Source organism: Rutilus rutilus, assembly GCF_951802725.1.
Source record: "Rutilus rutilus genome assembly, chromosome: 5".
Taxonomy (NCBI): domain Eukaryota; kingdom Metazoa; phylum Chordata; class Actinopteri; order Cypriniformes; family Leuciscidae; genus Rutilus; species Rutilus rutilus.
Genome location: NC_140213.1, coordinates 38260331 through 38286479, shown reverse-complemented (window position 1 = coordinate 38286479; position 26149 = coordinate 38260331). Strand labels below are relative to the sequence as shown.

Genomic DNA, 26149 nt, shown 5'->3' with positions numbered 1-26149 from the left:
GTGTGTCTCTATGCATGACACCCTCGATTCAAAACCCAAACCACAGTCCATAAATACTAAAGACTTCACATCACTGAGCTGTAAGTAGTCCCAGACCTGGAATAAACATTAAGCAAATTCATGGTGCATTGCTTTTTTTTTTTTTATATAAGACCACCCTGGTGTTTATATGTTGTATATTATCCATATTGATATGCATATTATGAAATAGAAAAGTATGTAATACGCAAATCCAAGAACAAGTAAACAACAACAGAAAAGTATGTGATGTGCAAATCCAAGAACAAGTAAACAACAATAAAAATATAATAATAAATAAAATAGGAATAGCGGAAAAAAATAGGATAAGTTAGATCATTTTTATATATATAAAAAAGAGATTTCTCTAAAAAAAATAAGATAGGCCTACACATAAATAACACAATTAACATACAATATTAAATGCCCTAATCACAAAGCATTAATTGCTCTCTAAATACTGACTAACTTGTTTGTATACAAATATCATCATGTTCAGACATAATTTTACATTTTATTAATTTATTTCCTTTTTCAAGAAATAAAATCAACTTATACTGCTATAACGATGTTATTTTATATGTGAGTAACATGTGGTTATGAGCGAAGGGATTTTTTTTATGTTATTAAGTGTTTGCATGCTCCTTTGCTCCTTTGTTTTATGTAAGGCTCTCATTACCACGTGGTAGTAACAGATTGTTTGAACTGGAAAGAAAAGCCATTCGAAGCTAATTAAGCAGCCATTCCAGGCACTATTCACGGGCAGAAGAGCGAGAAGCACAGGCATTTGTCAGCGCTTGACCCCGCGTGGTATTGATTGACAACAAACCTTCTTGAATGACAGCCTTAACCTTTACTGTCCAATTGCAGTCGAGAGAATATGAATGCTACTCTGTGATTGGCTGAGAAGCTGTAAAGCCGCAAAGGGATCCCACGTGGGTGCAACAGAAGAAACTGCACGGGATTGGGCGCTTCTTCCTCTGAGTTCAGACATGGCTGTTGTTCACGGAGATCAAACCTGAACAATCATCGTATTCCCAACGCTAGCTATCTGTCCATCTTGACGATATGTCATATTCGTATAGATGTACACGTTGTGTACATTATGTTATGAAAGGAGCTTGAGAATTCTGAAAATAATGTTTTGTAAACACCGATTGAACGTGCGTTATTTAAATAGGAAAATTAAATGGATTAGAAGTTATGCGTATTATATATACCTACTTTAAATTGTGATTTATTTATTTTTAACCGTGAGATGTACACAGAAACGTTAATAATGTGTGTGTAATCTCATCGTCGTCTTTTCATATACTGTTTTCCTCTCAAAAAAAAAAAAAAAAACTTTAAGGCAGATTTCTAACCTACTAAACATTTAATGTTTTAACCGACATAAATAATAAATAATAGTGTTTGTAATACACAATGTTGTTGTTTTCCTGCTCAGAACGTCGTCTGTGTCTGTACTGTGACTGTGTTAGATCTCCAAACAAAGACATTGACTGTGACATCGGTCCACTTTGTTCAAAAATACCTAGAAATGTTCAGCGGCTGCATTACGAGCTACCTGTTCTGATCTAAAATGGCGAGTATGATGTCATGCATCAGGATGCAGTCCCCACGTGGGGACGCGGCCCTGCAATTGGCAGGCAGGGCGAAACTCTCGGTTCTCTCATCTCATTGGCTAGCAAGAGGCGCTCTCGCAGTGGCTCAGCCCTCGTGTCAGTAGACTGTCTGTGTGTGGCACAGGGTTGCATTGCTGGACGAAGGGGAAATGCTCGAGCGGCGAAGAAGTACAACGTTACACTTTTAAACGTCCCAAACCTCTTCAAATTCGGAAGTATCTTTTTGGCAGTGTTTTCTGGGGATTACACGAACCTTTTTTTCGCGCCGTGGAGTTTGGCGTCTCTTTATTTCTTTGCCTCGGAGAAGCTGATTCTCATCGAGTCGCTTCTTGTGATAGAGCGAGCGCACGAGAGATGTTCGCCACCGTTCGCGTCAACCAGGAACCATATTTTTCTCTCAGATATTGAAGCCGTGATTAACATTTCAGAAGTGGAACAGTGGAAGTGATTCGGCAGTTCGGGCGCACAAAGACAGGTACAGTGGGCTAGCAGGTTAGCTAACGACAATAGCTCGTTATCCAACCAACCAAGACTTGAAACGCTTCTCACACTCACACACTGACTGAGCTCATCACTTATCACTTTGTCGACTCATTTACGGGCTTCTTATTCGGTTTCTTTCAAGCAATGTGAAGTGCTAGATGAGGTCCTGTCAAAATATCAGTTGCCAAACAAAGAAAAACACCAAATTTCTTCTCAATGTTCCTGTTTTTTTAGTAGCAGAGAATGTGTCGTTTCGCTCGAGCGTGTAGTTTTTTCCCCTGACACAATGAACGGAGTTGTTTTCAAAGTGCAGGTGAAAATACGTATCTCAACCGCAAGTTTAAATGTCCAACACTCATTTTTACCCTCTGTTTGAATGTAACGGTCTCCTCCTCGTCTGTTTGTTTGTTTATTTTTCATTGTTTGGGTTCCAGCAACCGAGATCTGAGAGGATTTTTGCCCCCAGCGTCCAGTTGGCTTCGTGTCCGGCTGATTTTTACAGTACAGTGGCGTTCCAGTGGACACCCCCCACCCAATAGACCTCCAAAAAATAAAGGATACATTTCAAAATGTATCCACAGGGCCGGCATCCGGTAAGTGCATCTTGAACTGATATGGAACATAATTGCTACATCTGCATCAGTTTAGCTGGAGAGCAAGGGCAGAGCCGCCCGTCCATGACGAACGACATCCTGATGTGCATGATGTGCACCTTCATTTGATTTGCTAAGCCCTGGTGCCTGTGATAATGCTTTGAAGTGAAAGAGCAGGGTGGTTGGAAGCACAATCAAGTGGGGTAAAAACCTCTGAAGCCTCTTGTCAATAAAAGAGTTGATGTTGAATGGTAAAGGAATCATCTTTGTTCTCTCGTAGGTAAATTTTCATGTTTTTTCGCAAGCACCTGGTTTAGAAAGAGAGAGAGAGAAAGAGAGGCTGAAAACAACAGCTTTTTACAGGCGTAGTTTGGCACGCTCAGACCTATCCAAGCGAGGCGACCCCATTTCTCCCGCCGGTGTTTATGTGAGGCACTAAAACGGCAGACCCAGAACTGTAAAGACCCCCCCCCCCTGCCTCCTTTGTCAGAGCGCTACTGGTGCTCCAGCTATCTCCCAGATGTCACTGTAGCGTGGATGTCACCCCCAGCCCTCATTCAGGCTGAAATATTAGAGCTGCTCTCCCAGGGCCCAGAATGCATTAGAGGCTCGCTCTGCAGTCGGTGGAAAACAAATTTGGTTCTCTGAGGATGTAATTGAGTTTGATTGATGTGATGGCTGTCTTTCAGGCGCCCCACCAGCCTGGTCAGCCAGGCTTCAAATTCACTGTGGCGGAGTCCTGTGACAGGATCAAAGACGAATTTCAGTTCCTGCAAGCCCAGTATCACAGGTAATAATTTAGAGTTATATGGCCGTAAAGTAGCTTGTACAATTACCGCTTGGCCTAATTGTGTTTTTTTTTTGTTTTTTTTTAAAGTGTGCTTAATGGTAAAAAATGTGAAGTAAAAGTGCATGATGTATCGTTACCATATTGGTTATTAGCTAATGTTATGGACATTTAATTGTAGATGTTTTTAGATTTCTGATTACTGCAGCTGTCATCTAATATTAATCTAAAGTGATAGTGCTTGATTACAACAAAGATTTAACCTATAAAAGCAAAAAAAAAAATGTAGTACAATACTGGGTAACACTTTACAATAAGGTCTCATTTGTTAACATTAGTTAATGTATTAACTAACATGAAATACGATTGTTACAGTATGTATTAATCTTTGTTAATGTTAGTTAATAAAAATACAGTTGTTCATTGTTTGTTCATGTAAGTTCACAGTGCATTAACTAATGTTAACAAATACAACTTTTGATTTCCATAATGTGTTAGATGTTAAAATTAACATGAATTAATATTAATAAATGCTGTAGAAGTAGCTATTGTTCATGTTAACTAAAGTAGTTAACAAATGAAACCTTATTGTATAGTGTTACCCAATAAGGACATATTTGTTTGTGTGAATTTTGTTTATTATTATGTCTGACTTCACTTTAGCATTACAAAACTTGAACGTTTGCTGATTTGAAAGTGACAAAATTGTTATTTTATCTATTTGTGATTTTATTATTACTCTAAAAAACAGTTTAGGTTTTTATTATCAGCTATAATGTGAAAATTATTATTATTATACTAGTTCATAAATGAAAATATTATTATTTTCATTAAGCAGAATTTTAACATCGCTGCGTCCCTAATTTAAAGTGTTAAAATTGATTTTATTACTTTTAAAATGGAGCCTTGTAAAATGTGAATTTATTTGTTTAGCTTCATGTTTGCACTGTGGATTATTTTTGTGGGTGTAAGCAGTGAAAACACATGTTTGTTCAGTAGCTGATTTGTTTTGTTTTCATCCCAGTCTTAAAGTGGAGTACGACAAACTGGCCAATGAGAAGACAGAGATGCAGCGCCATTATGTCATGGTAAGATTAGCCAATATGTAAGCTGCCATTACTAGTAGCTGGGGCGAAGGCAGATGCCTTGTTGCGTGTCTCTCTGTATGTGTGTGTTTTAGAATGTGTTTGTGAAACCCCCTCTGGTGCTTTTAGTTCAGCCTCCTGCTTTATTAAAGGGCCCTGACTGACTGCTCTTAGCCTCGGGCCCTTTCATACACCAACCCTTAACCGTAGGGGTCAATGACCACAGCATTGTCCCCTCTTCTCTCTCCCCCTTTTCTCTCCCCCTTCTCTCTACCTCCCTCTGTGTGTGGATCTGATTATTCTCCAAGGAGACGCTGCTCTCAGACAAATGCATGGCTGTAAATTGGGTGAGGGGTGATGGAGGAGTGCCAGAGGCGTCTGTGGGAAAATACTAGATCGCAACAGAAATCCAAAGTCTCTGCTGCGTTCCGTCTTTGATTACGAGATTTTCCGCACAAACAAACGGCTACATGAATTCAGTGTTAATCTTAATCACGGGCTTAATCATTTACACAACACCAAAGCCCTAAATTCAATCGTAGACATTCAGGAGATCAAAACAGCCTCATGTTAGGATTTATGATAGGGAGAGGAAAAACAAAGCTTTTCGTGGTGTAGCTAAACAAGGTTAAACTGTGGAAGTGTATTCTCTTATCTTGTGTAAACATGCGAGCAATGACTTTAACCAATACCCAGGGACGCTAGTTAAACATTCCATTCACAGGAAAAAGCATGTCAGTCAGAAAGAGGAGGAGAGGTTAGGTAAACACCATGTAGAATCCCCATGCTGACTGTTTGAGCTGATAGTGTCAAAATCTAGACTTGCAGAGGGATCAGGGTGTTTTTAAATCTTTCTTTTTATTATTATTTTATTATTTATTTACTAGGTTTTGCTAGAACAAGGTGAGCCATTTTAAAAAATACATATTTTTAATATGGTTTAAAATTTTGATTATGTGAACAGGTTTCCCAGAGTCATAATTGTCACTTTCAGTCATGAAATTAGTGGAAATGTTATTTCCTATTGTTTTTTTCTGCTTGAATATCAATTTTGGCTACAAATTGCTCTTTGTGAAAAATTATTATATTACCTTTAGACCAATAAAATAAAAATTTTACCATAAAAAGATTTATGGGAAATATAGGATTTAATTGGTCAGAACGTATGGGAACTCTGACCTCAAAACCATGTGGGATTTCCATTGTAAACTTTTATCCTTATAATTTTGAGAAAAAGAAACTGCAGTAATGAGAGGCTGTTTTGGGACATGATGTTGAAGTGCGCAGCAAAAGCCTGTTCTCCTCTTTTCCCCTCATGTTTCACTAGAATCTGACTTTCTTTTCTCTACTCTCTGATGTGAGGTGAAAATGTTTGATGTTCCTCGGATTGTATAAAAAAAACCTGAGTATTTTTCATTTCTCTTTCTTTCAGTACTATGAGATGTCCTATGGGCTGAACATTGAAATGCACAAACAGGTATGTAGCCCTTTGATCCGTGTTCACACAATCTTTGAGTCACAGAGGATCCATGCGCTGTGTGTGTAGACGTCAGTCAATGCAGTCACACCGGTGTGTTAGGAGACAAGTGAAGTGCACTCCTTAGAGATGATGAGAGAGAGACTGTAGACTGTGTTCTTTTGAGCAGCCGTTAGTATAAGCTAGAAGTCAGGACATTACAAGCGCACACACAGAGTCACACACACGTCTCTTTTCCTGCTTGTGCTGAGTAGAGTGTGGTCAGACAGCTTTGATAAGATTAAAGTCAGGACTTTGGCAGGAGGGGCCGTGTGATTTAATGACTAAAGGGAGCAGAGTGTGGAGTCCCTATTATGTCAGCACATTTAAGACACCCTTTATAAATTAATGCTAAGGGAAAAACAGACTGCCATGAATACATCCCCTCCAATCAATTCTTACCCTACAATTTCTCTAGGGCTGCAACTAACATATATTTTAATAATTGGTCATTTATATCTTTGATTTGATCATATATTCCATATCTTTTTCAATAAGCGCCTGAAGCCAGCATCATGGCCACATTAAACTATATGACCTATTATGACCTTCTTTGAAGCATTGGGCCAATTGTGTTGTGACCTTTTTCCCCTCCAGAAAAAATCCTGACAGAATTGCTTTTTTTCCTACTGCAAATTGACATCACTAACAAATGTTATCTGTGCACAGGATAAGAACTGACTAAGTGACTGTTTTCATATTGATATCAACTATTGTTTTTATAAATCAGTTGTTTATTTCCTATTTTTTGTCCACCTTACTACTTTCAAAGTTGTACTTCAAATTTAGGTGACTCTTCCACTGTATTTGCAAAGACTAATCTGATATGTCTTGGCATTATTGTGATGCATCGTACATGTCCTGTCCCCTAGATAATAATGAGATTGTGCTGTGCACCAGATGTAGTTAGGCCACCTAAGAGACAACCCAGCTTCCTCAGCCTGCTCCCCTTCTCCACCTTATGAAGGTTAATGGCATCAGGGAGGAGGTTGTGGATGGCGATCCATCAGTGTCCACAGTGTGAATCTCTGCACTCCTCTGTCTGTCAGGGCCCTTGCCCCTGCGATGCCTCCTGTTAACCACTTATCTCCCAACTGGTAGCTAAGGGACAGAAGAGTGAAAGAATAGGAGTAGAAGGTGGGAGGCCTGGCCTTGTGTAAACGGGTTAATCGACTGATCCATTTTAGCGCCTTGACTTTTATCAGGAACCGCCACAGAGCCCATGGATGCACTATTGAATTATTCATCCAACGCTGAGTCTAACCCGCTAAAGAGGAGGGAGGTAATGCTGTTCATAAGCAAACAGACAGATCCCACCCTTTTATCCAGGTCTGTTGATCTGGGTTAAACTGAACCCAGGAGCGGATGCCAGACGGGGGGTGGTTAACCAACCGAGGTAGTGTAGATTGCCGGATCCACACCGCATTATTCTCAGCACTGAGGATTTAATTCTGACCGCTAGGCAATCCGTTTCCTCATCCATTCTGTCGTCTCTAGGCACTTTGTATTTTAAACAGTTGCGGCATAATGCGGATTTCAGGATGCACGCTAGCGTCTGATACCTGCAGACAGCCATAGTGAGGGAGGAAATGCAGCTGTAATGGCAGCTGCTCCATGTCAATGAGCCGCTGTGATGACAGAGGTGCACTCACAGCGTAGCTTATTTTGTGAGTTTTTCTCACCTGGTGTGAGACTCAGAAGGAATCTCCTCCCCTCTCCTCGCTGTCAAACCCAGATTGTGGCAGTCAGGCCCGGCTTGACATGAGGACGCTGATAAATGATTTATAAGGGGTGCCCTAGGAAGTGTTTGCTAACTGCTGGATTGTCCTTCTCTATGTGAGCCAAAGCAAACTGACTGGCTCAGTGAGATGAGTACACAAAGCCTCTGATAAAGAGGTGGGAGGATTGGGAAACACAGGCCTGCTCCGTCATACTGTTTATGGTGGTTAGGTCATGAAACCAGGTGAACCTGTACAATGACTCTCCAAACATATGCATAATAGAGCAGGGCTATTTGCAGAGGCTGAGTATGTCAGAGACAAGCAAAAAAAAACAATTGAAAACACAAGCTATCCACCCGTGCAGACCTACAGCCCAGCTCCACTAATGTCGATCAATGCAGGTAAATTTTAATGCCAGTTCTCAACAGTGCTGCAAGTTAACAACCCTGTTAAGCTTGTGCTCTCACCTCTGCCACACACACATATAGATCTTGTTATACCTTTACTACTGAGCATGAGGCTGTCAGAGAGCATTACCACCCTCTCACCCTGGCAGAATACAGGGGCCCCATCAACCTGGCTAGGTCAAGTATTGTTTGTGATGGAGACGCATGCCTGGAAGGGCCAGTTGTTTTCCTCTATATTCAATGCTCATCAGCGTCTCACTCCATTCCGCTGGCGCTGATGGCAACAGACAAATAGCTTTCAGCACGCCATTGACAGCCTGGCCCTGGAGTGCTCTTGAAATGGTGCTAGACAGGTCCGAGTACCTGTAATTGTGTACCAGAGCGTGAAGCTCGCCACTTAAGAGGCAGGCTTTCATCTGCTTAAAGTGACATCCTATTTTTATCCGCAGTTGTAGCTAAAAGCTCTGCTTGTCCAGCTCAATGCACAGCACTGCTTTCATCATAGATTCATATATTACGCACAGCATATGCCGACTTTTTACGTACATCACCGCCGTCGGACATGTTTTCCCCCGACAGCGGGATTGTTTTTGCAAGATAAAGCATGAAGCTTTAGAGTGAGTGTCAGATAAGGCAACCCTTGACCTCACTCGGCCAGCTGTCAACGTCGCGTTAAGCCCTTAAGGAATGTGTTCGATGCTCTCCAGGCCTCTCAGCAAATCCTGTCAAATGTTAGGCTGCTATTGACGCGGTTTATCTTGGCAAATAAGGATTATACACTGAGCTGGCTTTTCGACCAGCATTTTGTTGATGCGTTCTTCTAGTAATTTTTTTCCACAGTATAGTAGGGTGTCTAAAAGCTGAACTTGTACCCTGCTTGTCACACAAAGTTTGACTATAGCTTTTGAGAATGTGTAAAGCTGGTTTTGTATGGTTGTATGTATGGTTTTCTTTTTCTTTTTTCTTGGTTTTCACAATGTATGGTTTTCTTTTTTTGATACATATTGTCATTCTAACCTGTTTCAGATGTACAATTTTATACTTTGCAAGCACCAAGCACTTAAACAAAAAGTACTTATATTTACTAACAGCAATATGGGCAAAATTATATTGTGCATTTCTAAATGTCAGATTTTTTTTATATTTTGATGTAGCATCATGCTTTTGAAATGGACTTATGTACATAATCTCAGATTGTGCTGAGCGTTTCATTTTTATATGGTCGGCTATAGTATTTTCTTTATTAGCGTGCATGGTTTATTCAGTATTTCCACTATAGCTTGTCCCGACATACAAAGGGAGGGAGCAAAACTTTCTTGGGTGTTACAGAGTATCTTGTACAAAAATATTGTGTCTGGATTCTGCAACCGCTTGGCATTTTCGGCAATATGTTATAAATAATTTCCTGGTCGGCGCAGCGCTGCGTGTTTGCCATTGAAATGAAAAATAGAGCTGAAATTCCTGTGATGTGTTTGTACTCCGTTCTGGCCCTGGGTTGAACTGAGCCTCATCAATTCTATAGATGATGTATCTGTAGCCGAGTTATTTTTCAGAGGCTTTCCTTCCCCTGTCCTTTGGTCTCAGTCAAAGCCAGTGCCAGACCTGTGATGTGAGCTCCTTTCATCAGTGGAAGAGGCTGTGATGTCGGCCGTGCTGTGTTCCTGCTGGCGTCTGATGATGGAAAGGAAGAGGGATGGAGTACATCCTACTGTAGCTGCATGTAGCCTTTGGGTGGAGAGCCCTGGCTTTGCCCCCACCCCTCCTTTTACTGTCATGTGTTCTCACAACGACCCCACATCATCCTCCGCTATTGCTCGCCTTTTTATCCACCATTCGTGTGCGGTACTCAGCCGATCGACAGGCCGAAAATTCAATTTAATGACCTGCCTGTGTGCACGTAATATGATTTTACAGGCTGTTACGGTCAAGCTGAGGTACCATTTGCATAATGATCGGCGCGCGATAGGAGACGGGGCCTGCTCGGCTACAGTTGCCATGGCAACGGTCAGGCGGGTGGAGAGAGAATGAAGGTCGGGTCCCTGCGGTGGGCTAGATGAAGGGGGGACTTGGGGGTGGGTTGCTGAGAAAATGAAAAAGGTGGGGTCTGGAGAAGGCAAAATAGGTCTCAGCTCCTGACAGGTCTGGACGTAATCCACCTTTGTTCATTAGACACATTATTGTGATGTGAACAATTTCTGTTCTGTTGTAAAGGCTCATCGGAATGCAAATTTTAAAGGTGTGAGTATTCCTACAGACATTTGGGCCAAATTTCTGAATAACGTTTTCAGCTTTAAATGAATATGATGTAATTAAATGTGTGCTGTTTTTTTTTTTTTTTTACTACTAGGTTGTAGTAATTTTTTTTAAAATTATTATAAAAGCACTGATGCAACAAAGATGCTAAAATCTTTTGTCTCTAACTGCTGCTTAGACCGTGTGTAAAAAATTTGGATAGTGGAAATTCATAAATTTGGGATTTATAAAACAGCTTTTTTGTGGTCAGCCCTTAAGTCTTTTATCACATTCGTCTGCTTCCAACATGCCCTCAGGGACTGTCTGCATTATTTAACATCTGCTAAACAACAGGAGTTGGCAGTCATTTTGTTGTGGAGACATGTAAAATGAACGGAATCAACTTCTGCAAGCTTTTCTTTTTAGTGCAATTACAAATCAGTGGTGATAATGGTAGAGATGAAAATGTGAAGTTAAGAGAGTGCAAAGGAAAGTCTTGTGTGCTAGTAGAATGTACCTGCAGGCTGATGGCAGCTGAAGTGCAGTGCTACTCTTAACACAGCTCCAGTGTATCTGGCTCGTTCTTCGTGTGGTTTGGAGTATACACTCATCGCAGCTGTGCTCTCTCTCTCTCTCCCCTGGGCTCTCATAATGTTTTAAATATTTCACATGTCAATATCACGCAGTTTGGAGTGTGCCGAGTCAAGCGGTTCTGATTGCCGTGGTAATTGGCTTAATCGTTGGGAAACGCTAAAAAAGGCTTAGTGGTGCACTTTAACAGAAGTAAATTAACCCTTTTTTTTACTTTTTCCTCTTTCTTTTCCTCTTCCAGACTGAGATTGCCAAAAGGCTCAATGCTATTCTAGCCCAGATTATGCCTTTTCTGTCACAAGAGGTGAGTTTTATTTGAATTATAGCTTCATTTTAGTTTTAGATGTAGTGTTTTGAGCTTTATAAAAATTTGAAACCATATCTTTTCTCCTAAGTTTTTGTACTGTTTATTATTATTTAAGAACTTTTAGATGTTGTAATTTGCTTTGACTCTGAATTTAACCAGATTTTCTCTACCTCTTGCAGCACCAACAGCAAGTAGCACAAGCTGTTGAACGTGCAAAGCAAGTGACAATGACTGAACTAAATGCTATCATCGGGGTACGTGGACTTCCCAATCTGCCTCTCACCGTGTGTATACCTCTTTAATTACTTTATTTGACCTTAAGAACGGGGTAAACCTGCACTGTTGTAGATGCAAAATAACCCTATTAACTGATTTAACGATTAATTTTGGAATTAGTAGCTTATTTTAATCATGTGCAGGTTTGCCCCTACAATGAATGCCTTTTTAATGTTTTAAAGATTGAACTGTGTGCTCAATCTAATTAAAATTTGTGTGTGTGGATTGAGTGAGGAAGTGGATGCGTTTATAGGTATATTAGGGTCAGAGTTGGCGTTAACTGTAAACTTTCTGTCATAAACCGAATTTACAATATTTTACCATCTGATTTAAAAAAAAAAGAGAATGATAGAAAATATTCAACTCAGTCCATTAAAGGGATGGATGATGATTATTTGCAGCACAATCTCTGATTAGGTCTCACTTTTCTTTACCTATTGGCTCATAGCTGCATTATTGTTTCTCTAATGTACAGCCGGACACTGTTGACCAAGCTTTATTTAGTCTACTCTATATGTGGCAAGAGTGTTCTTAGTGTCCTCTGTCCCCTGAGTTTGCATCTAGAAGCTGTTCAGAGCTCTCTTTCAGCATTAGAGGCTGGATACCTTTAATTAGATCAGGTTTTACAAGAGAGGCTCATTCCTCTCTGCTGACCTGGATTGTGCTGGGAATTAAAGACAAATAGGATCTTGCACACATATCCCTGAGCTACCACAGCAGTTATTTTCCTAGAATTGCCCACAACTCCCTTCTAAACGTCACTTATTGATCAGGGGCAAGTGACCCAGATCCCTATCAACATGTAGGCAAAAACAAATCTGACCCCTGTACATCCAGAAGTAAGGCTTGCTCTGATCTGAGCCTGCTTTGATTCGCCACCTTTAGATTTGCTCTACAGGTGAAGAATCTGATAATCATGGGGTGAAGGTTTGAGGGTGGATTTGTGTTGTCTGATATTGGAATTCAATTAGATCCTGAGCATTGACACTTACTCAGAGATAATTCCAGGAATCAAGTCTGAACGGGGTAGACATGTGGTCGCTTTAAAATGCCACGTTATCTCCAGGAAGGATAACCGTCTGATAGCTTTGATGTTATATTACAGCAGAGGAACTTTAATGACTCTTAATCTTTTAGAACTCATCAAAAAGTTGAAAAGCAGGAAACATACTTGCTTGTCGGAGAGTTTTTTCTTTGAGTAGGGGGGTATTTGTAATTCACACAGTAGTAGGCAGTATGTGTGCACTCACGCAGGTGCCATAGTCCTCATAAATAGTATAAGGCAAAGGTGAGATGTGAGCTACACGTACACACACACACTCAGAGCAAAAACCACCAGCATCTCTTATTGATGAACCTCAGGGCTGGTAATAGGATGCATCTAGGGCAGCAGCTTTTTTTTTTCTGCTGTGCTTTGACTTTGATCAGAGCTCTTAAGATGGCCTCCTCTGGCAGCTCAGCATTTCTGCCCTCACCAACAGTGTGTGTGTTTATCTACAATAGCCCTATTTATTTTAAAAAAGCATAAGTATTTATATACACATTTTATATTGTTCTCAGTTCTTTTTCCCTAAGCTTAACTTCCTCTCTGTTTTGTTTGGACTGGTCTGGTTGTCAGGAGTTTATAGGCTGTGGTTGAGTTTGAAGCTTGTAGTGGTTGGCTTGGCAATATATTAAATATTCACAATTTGCTGGGTGTATAAATCTAAGCTGCTTAGTTTTATGTTGATTTTAACATGCTTCTTATTTATTCATTAGGTTTTCAAAAGAGCATGTCATTAGACTTGTGACTTTTTAATAGCGCCTTTGATTGACACTTGACTTTAGTATATATTGCATTAGAAGTGGTACGTTTGATTTATTTCCGGGAATCAGTTAAAAATATTCAATTAATATTCAATTAAATGATTTAGTGCTCCAATTCAACTATTTTTGAAATGTTTTAGTGAAATTATTTTCTTTTCTACCATGTACTACTGTTGCATTGGTGCAAATACATAAATGAATTGGCTATATTTTGTCTTTCTGTTTATTTAATGGAAAACATGCATTTGGTTATTTTAACTAGGCCTACATTTTTACTGTATTTTACTTTTACAGTTTAATTGGCTGCTTGGTCAATGTTAATTCCTCTAATTAAAAGAAGAAACAGCCTTTTCAAAACTAAAATAGACACATGTAATATAGATATATCTATTGAATGTTGTCCAAAGGCAAAAAATTAAATAAAGATATGATTGTTTTAGCTCGATGCAGTGGGCAGTCATCTGCTGTGGATGTATGGATAGATCTCTATTAAGACTGCCCCCATCTGTGCTGTGGGCCCAATTAAGTGTGTTTGTGGCCGAGAGGGTGAATCATGGGGCTTTATGTTTTTGAATCCCCTCAGGCCTGCATGTTGCATGGTTACAGCACTAAACTCAGGATGGGGTTGTTTAACATACACACTTGAGAATAGAAAAAGGCGCTTGTCTGATTTAGCCACTTATCTTTTTATATGTCCATTGTTAATTGTTCACACTGGCCCTAGATTCATTGTTTTGCTGTAAGAGGGAGAGATTAGCACCAGTTGAGACGGTCTTTATGCAGGAATATTAAATTACTGGGGACATTTTATTTCTTTATTTTCTTGTCTTCATAGCCGGGTCTCTAATGAGGGTTCTCTTATTGTCCATGCATATTACACATCAGTGGCTCATTAGCTGGAATGAGCAGGGAGGGTTCTCCCCCATGAATCAACGGCTTCTTTAATTTCCCATGTGGTCAGTCATCATCTCTGAAGCCACACTCAACCCCCACCCTTTTCACTAGCGGTTCACCTCACTTCCTGACACATCCACATGAACACCCTAGCACCTACACTGTTTCTCTCTTACAATCACTCACTTCCACTCTTGTCTCACTATCTCTCTTCTTTTCTCTTGCCCTTTCACTCTCTCTTCAAGAACATGCACCCACCACCCACGCTCAGTGCCACGGTACACACACACCTCACACACACACTTCCTTATCACATCTCCTCACAGATCCACACTCTGAGGCACAGCTCATAATTGGCTTGGCAGCTCTGTTGTGTTGGGGAGGGTAAGGTTGCAGGTTCAAATCCCAAGCGGAGCTCTTCTATATACCATTCGCTCTTCTGCCAATCTCAAAGGCCCGAGTCTCAATATACAGCCAGCTGTGCAAATAATCCGCAAAGCTGTTAGCAATTATACTCACCGCGAATAAGGGCCTGTGATGGACATCTTAATAATGATTTACCCACTGGAAAAGGGCAAGCTTTTGGAGCATTCCAGACTTATAAATAAGCCTTTAGTATTGATATTTACTTATGGCATGGCATTAATGACCTGCTGATAATTCTGAAAGGTTGTACCACCATGATCGCCGTACATAGCCAATAACATCTACCCTTTCTAAGTCAAGCAAAAAAAAAAAAAAAACAGGATTCTTGAAGAATGACCGTATATGGTCATTGATTGAATGGTGAGGTCTGTACTGAATTGGGCGGTATGTGCACTAACAGCCATTTAAATAATTCATTCTTCCTGTGGATGCTAATAAATTGTGGAGGCTGGGTTTTTTGTTGTTGTTTTTTTTCTTTATTGGTGGCTCTGCTAAGTATTATTTAACCTTGCTTTTAAACTGCTCGCTTCCCATGCTGAGTGGTTTTTAACTCTCGTCAGTTTCCTCCAAGCTTTTCAAATATTGATGGAGGTATTGGAGGCTTGAACGCGTGCCAGAACAGGACCCCTCGTTCTTGGCCGCCGTTGCCGCAGCCGCTCGACACGCACACACACACACACAAAAGCGGGGCCCAGCTGCTGTTGGAGTGGTGTTTAAAGTTTGGTTTTCTTGAGTGACTCATACTTTGTGCAATAACCAGACCCAAATGTGAGGGAAGTAAATATAGCCGTCCAGCGTTTTGATGGGGCTAAGGAGCAGGTGGTGTTAAGCCAATGAGCTGACAGCATTCCAACGCCTGCTGTCTTTAAACTATCTTAAATAGGGCTTGACGACTCTTTTGGAGAGTATGAGTGAGTGTGAGAGTTTTATTATTTAATGAGTGAATTTACATGCTTTTTTTGTATAATATTCCACAGATTTTGTTACATTTGAGGTGGGAACCTGAAACGTAAAGTCACTAGGTGCACGACACTGCAATTTTGTATATTTTCAGGTTAAGATCCAATCTACATAAAGACGGGGTTGTTTGCAGGATCCTCAAATATGACTTGCAAGCATGTGAGGATGTAAACATCCCAGGACCCCTGCCTGTGCTTCTGAATTGGCCTCACAGAAGCAGTGTGTTTTGATTGTGGCATAGATTTCTCTACTTTTTTCCCTCTGGCCCACTCTGTTGTCTGTCTCTCCGCAGCAGCAGCAACTCCAGGCCCAGCACCTCTCTCATGCTGCTCATGGCCCTGTGGCTTTACCTCCCCACCCTTCTGGCCTTCAGCCACCAGGAATCCCACCAGTCACCGGCTCTGGCTCGGGCCTGCTGGCTCTGGGAGCCTTGGGAAGTCAGCCACACTTGCCGGTGAAGGATGAAAAAAACCACCATGACCTGGAGCACCGAGGTAAGGAGCAGACTCCCACACTGCTCTCATTTAAAGCCAAGAGAGTGGAACATTAGTTGCTCAACCATACAGAACTCTTGTGTGAATCAAACGCTTGTTTCATAACACCCTCCTCTTCAATAATTATTACAGCTCTTATAGTGTTGCTGACATTATTGACCTCCTTAGGTTTTCTTTATAAGAGTACACTACTCTCATGGCTTACCATTTAAGGATGTAGCCTATTTTCAGAGAAGAACCGAGAGTGTATAAAGCGATTGAACATACACATGACACACTCTGTGGCTTGAATGATTGGCCAAGGTTAATAAAGGACACATGCTAATGGTTTGCTAGCTGTATTGTGTACATAACAGACATATTCTGCCTGCTGATGAAATCCTCTGATTTTCAGTCGGTCAGGGTAATTGACTTTTGTTTATCTCTGTTTTGTTTTGCCGTTCTGCCTGTCTTTCAACGCCAACCGGGGTCTGCTGACTACAGAGAGCACGGTGAGTCTCAGGTTTCCTGTTGCCTCAGTTGTCCTCTTCGATTTCTCTGTCTTAATAGCTTTCTTCCAAAACCTAGTGAGCTGCCTACATAGGCAGCAACTCTGCACAGGAGATTCAAGACTTTGTTGATTTCAGTAGATTTTGGAAGTTAGCATGTTGCTAAACATTGGATAAAATAATCTATTGATAGTTTTTATCCGTGTTTTTCTGTATTGAATATGATACATATAATACTTAAAAACTTTAAACATTATGAAATAAATTTCTCACTTTGTCCGCCGTTATAATTTTATTTACAAAGTGTCGAAAAGCAGCATAATTAAGTTGCATAGTGTTTTGAACAGCCTTCATGTCAGGAGCACTCCTTAAATGATACCTTAATGTTGCCTCCATAGGCGGCTCACTAGGTTTTGAAACGGAGCAAATATGTCTTAGTTGTACTGGGTGAATACCACCTCTTGGCCCATTTCATGCCTAAGAAAATTTCCATTAATGTAAATGTCAAGTAAGATCCTTCATCCTGAAGCACACGCAACTCGTGCACGAAATGGTAATCTGCGTTCATTAAAATGACTAATAGAGAAACAAGCTTTTTATGAAATAAGCACTCGCATCTCTCCGCAGATGGGAAATGACTCGTATTACAGCGCGCAGATTAGCGCGGCTCTATAATTTCATCACAATTAAAGACGACGTCGACTCCCTCCCTCCTTTGTGGGATTTATTTTATCCCTCTCCCCTCTTACCCACCCCTCTGCTATCTCCACTTGTTTACCGCCCCTCTCCGCTCTCTTTTGCTAGCGTGATAAATATGTATGAGCACAGGCGCGGGAATTGTTTTCCTCCCTCTCATCTCTGTGCCCTTGTAAAAGGCATTTATTCGACGGGGTTTAAATCTCTCTGATGGCTGATTGTGGCCGTGAGATTGGGTTTCTGCTGGCCCGGCGAGGCCTGAATGGGTGCAGTCATGTCTGAAGGAAGGGGAGCTCCTCTGGCGGTTAGCAGTCCAGGCGCTGTTGTGAGTTCGCTGCTGCCGTTGTCTAAGGTCATCTGATAGCACGCTGGTGACTCTCCTTAATGAGTCACGCTAAGCATCTCTTTAGAAGGTCAGACATCATGCAAAGAGAGCGAGAGAAACAGAGACTATTGGGCGTTCGGCCCAGTCTGCTACTTCATCTTCTCAGCTGAATCCTTTTACGCTTCCAGTGATCTGGCCACATTTTCCCTTGTGAATCTTGTAGCCTCACACTGAGTGAAGGCTCTTGGGACAGGATGAGTAAAGCTGTAGGAGAAGGGATTGTTTTGAGAAAGTGCCCAGAGAGCACTCAAAGTCCTGTTGCATATGGAGCATGCTTGCTAAAGACTATGAAAGTCATGAAATATTTTTACAGCGCATCATTGTGAGTATGGGCGGTGGCCTCAAGCAGAGTCATCCACCATTTCCTAAGGATGTAAGTCCCCTTTTCCATTTTTCTGCCCTGTAGTCACCGCAGGCCCACAGTGTGCTGAGGGAAGGGTACTAGGTGATCAATGGCTATTACATGCTCCCACACACACAGCCAGAGTTGGACTTCTCGCAGATAATGGGCAGTTGTTCGACAGTAACGTGCTGCTCAGGTCTTCCTGAAGCTGTTTGTGTCTTTTAGAAGATGGAGGGATTGAGGTGGGGGAATGAAGGGAGGGCAGTAGGGGAAAGTAAAAACAAGCCGCTCTTTGCTCTGGTTAACTGTCTCTACTCTGTAGTGCAGCCAGCACATTTTTCTGTGTTTAGTCTACTGTGGGTTGTTAGATACAGCTTGGTGAGTCTCACTATATTATGTTAGGCCTGTTTTGGGCATTCGAGTTGGATAGCTGGAATGAATAATTCGCTTTTGGCTTTTTAAGTGTGCGGTTTTGGAGTGATAAGAGCTACTCTGTCCTTTTTTTTTCTCCTTGCTGTTGATTTCCGAGCTTGGATCTCCTTCAGATCCGACAGCTGTGAAGTACCTGTCATTGTAATAGTTTTTGGCTCTAAACTCAAATAATTTATTTGTCACATTACATAAAACCAGAAATAAACTTGAATCAGGTTGAATCAATTGGATAAAAACTGTTGTGTGCTGAAAGGGGTTGATGGGTCCTATAGGCTATTTTCAAAGCAATTTAGAGGTCTTGTGACAGTGGAAAACAGTGGAAACCACCTGCAGATCTGCATGTAGAGATAAATGAGTTGAAATAAAGTCTGCAGTCTGATGGCACACTTTCATATTTCCCCTCTGTCTCCTCCTCAGAACAACTCCATCTCTCCATCAGACAGCCTGCGCACAACCAGCGAGAAACACCGTGGCTCCTCCGATTACAGCTTGGACTCCAAGAAACGCAAAGTGGAGGACAAGGACAGCATGAGCCGATATGTGAGTGATGTTACCTGAACCTCCAATAAAAGATTCTTGTGTAACAAAATGCTAGGGATACTAACTAGTTGACACATTGTGTTTTCAGGACAGTGACGGAGACAAAAGTGATGATCTGGTGGTTGATGTTTCCAACGAGGTGAGAAAAATATTTTATGTTGGGACTGAGAAGTTATTAGAAATTGAATGCAAATTTTTAAACTTTAATTTGTGCTTTTATTTTCATTAATTCAAATGAAATGCCATCAATTATTCCTTGTATATATGGTCTTATATTTAACTCCTTCCTGTTATATATTTGCGCTCTAGGACCCTGCCACACCCAGAGGAAGCCCTGCCCACTCCCCTCCTGAGAACGGCATAGATAAGCCCCGCCCAGCAAAGAAGGATACGCCCAACAGCCCCGCCTCTGTGGCATCTTCCGGCAGCACCCCCTCCTCTAAAAACAAGGAGCACGGCCATGTACGGATCTTTCTCTCACGCTGTCACACACGCACATCTGGCTACATTTAATACAAAATGCTGCATTTATGTGTATCAGCTCTATCCGGATTTTTATACTGTAATAATTGGTAGCACTGCAAGATTTGATAGAATATGGGTCTGTGCCACTGAAGCAGAATTATAGGATATGTTTGATGGGAGGGGGCAGCTAGGGAAGCCTGAACGCCCTGTGATCTTCCACTCTCTCTAATGGCTCAGGAGTGAATGTCTGTTTCCCAGCCTCAGCTTTAAATACATCTGTAAATGTCAGGGATAATGCATTCCCATAGCTGGATCAGTCGTGTCTTCCCTGCTAATAACTCAATGCGTTTAACCATTCTGGGCCTCTGCATCAAAAAAAAAAGATTAGAGGGAGAAGCGAGGGAAGGATAAAACGAGCCTCATCTCCATTGTAGCAGTAATGGGTTTGGGGATAAATAGCAGGGTTTATAGTTTCGTAGGAGTAGTGAGTTTGTCAGAATTGGATTGGATTAGGTTCTGGCGGCACTTAAATCTTCTGCCTGGATGCTGCCTCGTTTGGGGGATTTTAACTCTGTTTTCTCTATCTCTCTCTTTCTCCCTTCTCCTCCCTCTCTTCGCTCTCATCTGCAGAATGACAAATCCTCCACGCCCGGTCTCAAGTCCAACACCCCCACGCCTCGTAACGATGCCCCCACCCCGGGTACCAGCACCACCCCTGGGCTGCGGCCCATCCTGGGCAAGGCTCCGATGGAAGTTCTCAGTGAGTTCATAATCAATGTCTGCAGAGGTGTCGTTTCACTCTATACAGTCGCCTCCCGCATCGTACAACACAAACACAGCCAATATTGTAACCAAAAGAGAGTTCTTTGCATATGGAAATAATCCAAAGCTTCAGCTAATTTTTACGCTTGCCTTTTTAACAGAGCTTAAAGCAGTTTTCGTAAAACTAGTCTTTGAAGCAGCTCAGTGTAGGCAGGTCTTTGATTGAGATTTATCTCCCTGTTCCCGAGTTCAGCTCCTTTCCCCGCGGTTGACTGATGCTGATTTATGATTGGCTGTGTGTCTCTGTGCTTGCAGCCGCCCCTGCTCTGCGCACCCCCCTCTCTTACCCAACTCCCTTTGCCATGATGAGCCACCATGAGATGAATGGTTCTCTGACCAGCCCTGGAGTCTATGCCGGCCTTCACATCTCTCCTCAGATGAGTGCAGCCGCTGCTGCTGCCTACGGACGCTCGCCCATGGTGAGTGTGTGTGTGTATGTATGTGAATAAGCGCCTTCAAAAGAAGGGGTACAGGGAAAAAAATATTAACAGATGCATCATGATCCTGGATCTGTTGAAATTTTAAATTAATAATCTTGTTGGAAGTGGTTCTTTTTCATGTACAACCACAGATAACAATAGTCATGCTCTTTAAAAACAATAGAATTTAAGGTTTCTCTAATGCGGAATTGCAATATGTGTACAAATGAAAGCTGAACAAGAGTTAACATAACATGTTTAATTGGTTGGTCTGAGCAGGCAAATGTTTTATATGTGAAATATTTACTCATCATTTGGCAATAGGCCACCTGAACTCCCCAAAGATTTGTGCCGCTACGCTTCTGCTAATTTTTTTTGATGTATTGAGAATTATTTTACAATCATATATGTGACTCTTGCTGAAACAAAATCAAATCAAATCCTGAGGTGCCTGAAGATTCCCACCCATACTCAAAAGTTGGTCTGTCCCCCACCTTACCTTTCTTTTCCAATTTCTGCCTCTCATTTCTTTTTATTTTCTTGCTCGATTTCAATCTCTGTCTCTCTCACCCAAAGCCCACAACCTGAGAGTGGAGGGAGTGCATGAGGTGATGTAGTGTGTGTGACTGGGTGTGAAATGAGCGTTACATTGACTGGGCTCTCAGGCTACCTGACTGCCTGCCGTCTGATTGCTTCATCCTTTCGGTTAAATGAAGGTGCAGGGCACAAACCATTCCTCTGTGGTTGCATGGTTGTTTTTGCAGTATACATTGATCTAGTCAAGTTAAAGGAATATTACACAGCACAAAAATCTAAACAGTCATCATTTACTCACCCTTATGTTGTTCCAAACTAATAAAATGCCAAGGAGAAATTTGGAAGAATTGTATTGAATTTTTTTCTCTTTTTCTGTGCATAAACAATGAATGGGGGCTGAGGGTTTCAAGCTTTAAAAAATGCAAAAATTAAATAAATCATGGCACATTCGACTTAAGTCAGAAGTAACACTCTGAACTAGATTGGTTTGGTTTAGTTCAAAAGCATATCATTCAGACTGGTCCTGTGAACTGAATCAACTGATTAATTGAAAAATAATGATTTATTTACATATTTTGGACATTTTTCACACACAGCTATTGAATGGCTCCATAAGACATGAACCATAGGGCACAAGTAATATGTTCCACTTTTTTAATAAATGCAGACCTTACAGGTTCAAACTGCACAAGAAAAAATTGAAAAATTGAATCTATGCACAGGTCTACTGTAAAAGGCTTTGCTTGTGGTGTTTGTAATGTGTGTTTTAATACAGATCTTTGTTGAAATGCAGCATGTTCTGTTTTGTTTCTGTAGGCGGGTTTCGAGCACCCTCATATGAGAGCTCCCGGCCTCCCTGCCAGCCTCACCTCAATCTCTGGTGGAAAACCGTAAGTGTCCGTCAAAGATTAAATGATCACAAATAACTAACTTGTAGCCGCACTAGACCGTTTTCTTTCCCCACACTATTTATGTAATGGTTCCGTGAGAGTGCTTAAGAGCACAACCTTTTCCACCTCTTAATACTTCATTTCAAACTACTTACTCGTATTGCTGTAATTTATTTAATTAACCCACTTCAATCAGTGCGCTGTTGACTGCTAGATTTCTAATGAGGTCTCTCTCTCCTTGTCTGTCTGTCTCTCTCAGAGCCTACTCTTTCCACGTCAGCGCTGACGGACAGATGCAGCCTGTGCCCTTCCCTCCAGACGCTCTCATTGGTCCAGGGATCCCACGCCATGCCCGTCAGATTAACACACTCAGTCATGGGGAGGTTGTGTGTGCCGTGACTATCAGCAACCCGACTCGCCACGTCTACACTGGTGGCAAGGGCTGTGTTAAGATCTGGGACATCAGTCAGCCTGGAAGCAAGAGTCCAGTGTCTCAACTTGACTGCCTGGTAAGGGCCAAAATCATACTTACTAGAACTATTGCTCCTCTTATTGTTTATATTATATTAATAAAGCTTTACATACTTATAGTACCTTTTTAGTTGCTTCTAAAAAGAATTTTTTTTTACATTTCTTATAACATTGAAGTATTTGTGGTAATATTTTATTGTCCCTCTACAGAACAGGGACAACTACATTCGGTCCTGTAAGCTGTTGCCTGATGGCCGCACACTTATCGTCGGAGGGGAGGCCAGCACTTTGACCATTTGGGATCTTGCCTCCCAGACACCCCGCATCAAAGCCGAGCTGACCTCCTCCGCACCGGCCTGCTACGCACTGGCCATCAGTCCAGACGCCAAGGTGTGCTTCTCCTGCTGCAGCGATGGAAACATCGCCGTCTGGGACCTCCACAACCAGACCCTCGTCAGGTGGGCCTATTTCAGGATTTTTTTTTCTTGTGAATTACATTTTCTTATATCTTTAAGATTAAAAGCAAGGCCTTTCTCTAAACCCTTTACTTTTCGTGATTTGCAGGCAATTTCAAGGCCACACAGATGGTGCCAGCTGCATTGACATCTCTCATGATGGCACCAAACTCTGGACAGGTGGCCTTGATAACACAGTCCGCTCCTGGGACCTGAGAGAGGGCCGGCAACTCCAACAGCATGACTTCACGTCTCAGGTTAGGCCACAGCACAATCGTGGAGCTTTGAAGTCACGATGAAACGGTGACAGATCTTTTCTACTGTATTGTGACATACATCCGAGTTTATCAATACTGAAAAAGAAAAAAATGTAGAGTGGTGTTCTATGCATCGGTTATTGATTTAGATTTTGAAGTATGGTCATTGCATTCAAAAATGTAGGCAGATGAATGTGAGTATGCAGGGGCGGGTTTGACTAAATTATCTGAAAAGTCCTGCATACATCACTGGAGTCTGTTTCACCAGGAGATCGAGTTATGAAATATTCATCATTATTTTTTTTTAACTGAAACTTACATGGATCAATAGTTGACAATATGACCTAAAACATGCATTTGGAAAAAAAAATACATTTTCATTTCCTGCTGGCTTCAAGTGCAAAGCTATGGCGCTCAACTTGTGTCTGTTCCCCCAAAACGCAGATCTTCTCCCTGGGCTACTGTCCGACGGGTGAGTGGCTGGCTGTTGGCATGGAAAGTAGCAATGTGGAGGTGCTCCACCACACCAAGCCTGACAAGTACCAGCTGCATCTTCACGAGAGCTGCGTTCTCTCTCTCAAGTTTGCCTACTGTGGTAAGAGACTTATTCAAGCTTCACAGATTGAGTGCAGACACTCTATACATATCTTCACTAGAGCTTTTGCTTGAAGTTATCTTAAAGTTATACAGCGGCACTTCTGCACAGCACAATGACAGAACCTTGACTGTCCATTGTTTTGTTTTTTTGGCTTTCTGTGCATATCTCCATTTTGCCTGTACTCTGAACAGAGCTCTAATTACGTTTGATTTCCCTTGACAAGGTAAATGGTTTGTGAGCACTGGGAAGGACAATCTGTTGAATGCATGGAGGACTCCCTACGGCGCCAGCATATTCCAGGTACAGAGATCAATACAGACTGTCTGCAGGAAATGTGTGGGTTGCCTGAATCAGTAGAAAGGGCACGGTGACCGCTGGCTGACAGGCCAGGCCTTGATCAGCGGAAATGGGCTGGAGTATGTCATTAACGCTGGGTCCTGACCACTTAGTGCGGATGTGGGTCCGCGTGTGTAGCTTGCATCTACCAGCTTAAGAGTAAATAATGATAACCCTTCAAGTGTTTATGACTGAAGGGGCTCGGCACGAACGCTAATGCATCATTTGGTGGGTGGAGAGAAGTGCTTTATATATACAGTTGTCAGCATTTTCTTTGAGTAATAGAGGATGTCTAAAGAGTTTTATGCAGGCCCTTTGTGGCACATTTGAAGTTAGTATTTACATATTTTTATTTCACCATATTTATTGTGGCTTTTTTTCCCTTCACGCAGTCAAAGGAATCATCCTCGGTCCTGAGCTGTGACATATCAGCCGATGACAAATACATTGTTACAGGCTCTGGAGACAAGAAGGCCACGGTGTATGAAGTGATCTACTAGACTGAGAGGTAACAGACTGGAGCACTCAGGCCTCTGGAGGAGGAAGGGGACACACACAACTTCTCACTCCAGTGACTCTCCTAGTCAAACAGACAGGAACAGCCCTTGTCTGTCTGACTGTCTGTCTCACACTCACTGACTTTTTACAGACTGACCGCAGAGGTGAACGAGTGTATGCTGGGGTGACCCTGGACTGAGCTGCCTGGACTAAGACATGAATGTGCAGCCTTACAGACCCCAAACACTCGCCCGGTTCATATGGCACTAGAGAACACTCGATGTTTCCTTACTTGCTGTTTTTTTTTTTTTTTGCTTCAAATATTTCTTTGTTGGATTTTGTTTCCTTATTTTTTCCCCTCACTATGCAGTGAGAATGTTCCATAATGCATTGTGAAGCAGCGCTTCGTTCTGAAACTTCATCTGTGTGGAGGGTATGTGAAAAGTGTACATAATGGAGTATTAAAATGCCTTTTATAGATTTATATTTTGGTGTCCTGTTACACTTGTGATGGTTCTCTTTCTCTCTCTCTCTCTCTCTCTCTCTCTCTCTCTCTCTCATTCTCTCCTTGATGCTTCGTTTCCCCTTCGAGGTTTGGAAATTAGATTAAGACGTTTTTTCTATGAGGATATTCTATTCCGTTTTCCCCTCCCTTTGAGAAGGTCATTTTCCAAGCTGACCTTTTATGGAAATCTAATTTACTTTTTTCTTCCCTCCTGAAAAACAATTTTGAGCTAAATCACATTACAGAGGCGTTTTTGTAAAATGTCCTGTGGATTTTTTTTTTTTGAGTGGCTTAAACCCGATGCAAGGCACCTGAGACTGCAGTTGAGACTCCGCAGGGAGGGGCGTTTCAGTTCTCAAACAAACTCCCTGCCTGCTCTGCCTTCCTGTGAGAAAAGAGAGCCTGCCTCGTACAAGCAGACAGTTCCTCAATGGTGCACTCGGCCCTGGATTTTGATATTTACCGATTAGTAGAGGACTACTTTCAAACCTGTGACTTCACTGTGCTGTTGTATGACCAGCACATGACATCATCTCTTGTAGTGGAAGACTTGGAATTTGGATCAATTGGTTATTTTTTCCCCCTTTCTTGAGTCTCAAGTGACACTGTGTTTTGTGTGCATAGTGCTCCATATACAGGAAACACAAGAGTAACATGTCTGCCGATAAGCCAAATGGACTGTAACACCCTGGCCTAACGTGCAGACATTTACTTACTGTCCAGCTTGTTTATAGCATCACACTGTTAGTATGCCCCCTCCCGAAAATAAAGAGAAAAGAGCTGCAAGAAGT

General features: G+C 41.8%; 1 protein-coding gene across 1 annotated transcript; it reads left to right on the top strand.

Annotated features, from left to right (window-relative positions):
• The first annotated feature begins 1737 nt into the window (after nt 1-1737).
• On the top strand, nt 1738-25337 carry tle3a (TLE family member 3, transcriptional corepressor a). The gene is made up of 21 exons (XM_084408923.1): nt 1738-2118; nt 2561-2719; nt 3409-3509; nt 4531-4594; nt 6024-6068; nt 11300-11362; nt 11545-11649; nt 16020-16221; nt 16705-16712; nt 18983-19105; nt 19194-19244; nt 19415-19567; nt 20201-20330; nt 20648-20811; nt 22165-22238; nt 22498-22747; nt 22920-23167; nt 23274-23421; nt 23866-24016; nt 24243-24319; nt 24748-25337. The coding sequence occupies exons 2-21, from the start codon at nt 2696-2698 to the stop codon at nt 24853-24855; spliced, it is 2289 nt and encodes a 762-aa protein (XP_084265049.1). The 5' UTR covers nt 1738-2118; nt 2561-2695; the 3' UTR covers nt 24856-25337.
• The last annotated feature ends 812 nt before the right edge of the window (nt 25338-26149 follow it).

What these genes read in the sequence shown, in the direction of transcription:
- tle3a (XM_084408923.1), top strand. Translation starts at nt 2,696, where the DNA reads ATGTATCCACAGGGCCGGCATCCG. An exon ending in ATCCACAGGGCCGGCATCCG is followed by an intron (nt 2,720 to 3,408) that starts GTAAGTGCATCT and finishes GCTGTCTTTCAG; the next exon opens with GCGCCCCACCAGCCTGGTCA. An exon ending in TCTCAAGTTTGCCTACTGTG is followed by an intron (nt 24,017 to 24,242) that starts GTAAGAGACTTA and finishes TCCCTTGACAAG; the next exon opens with GTAAATGGTTTGTGAGCACT.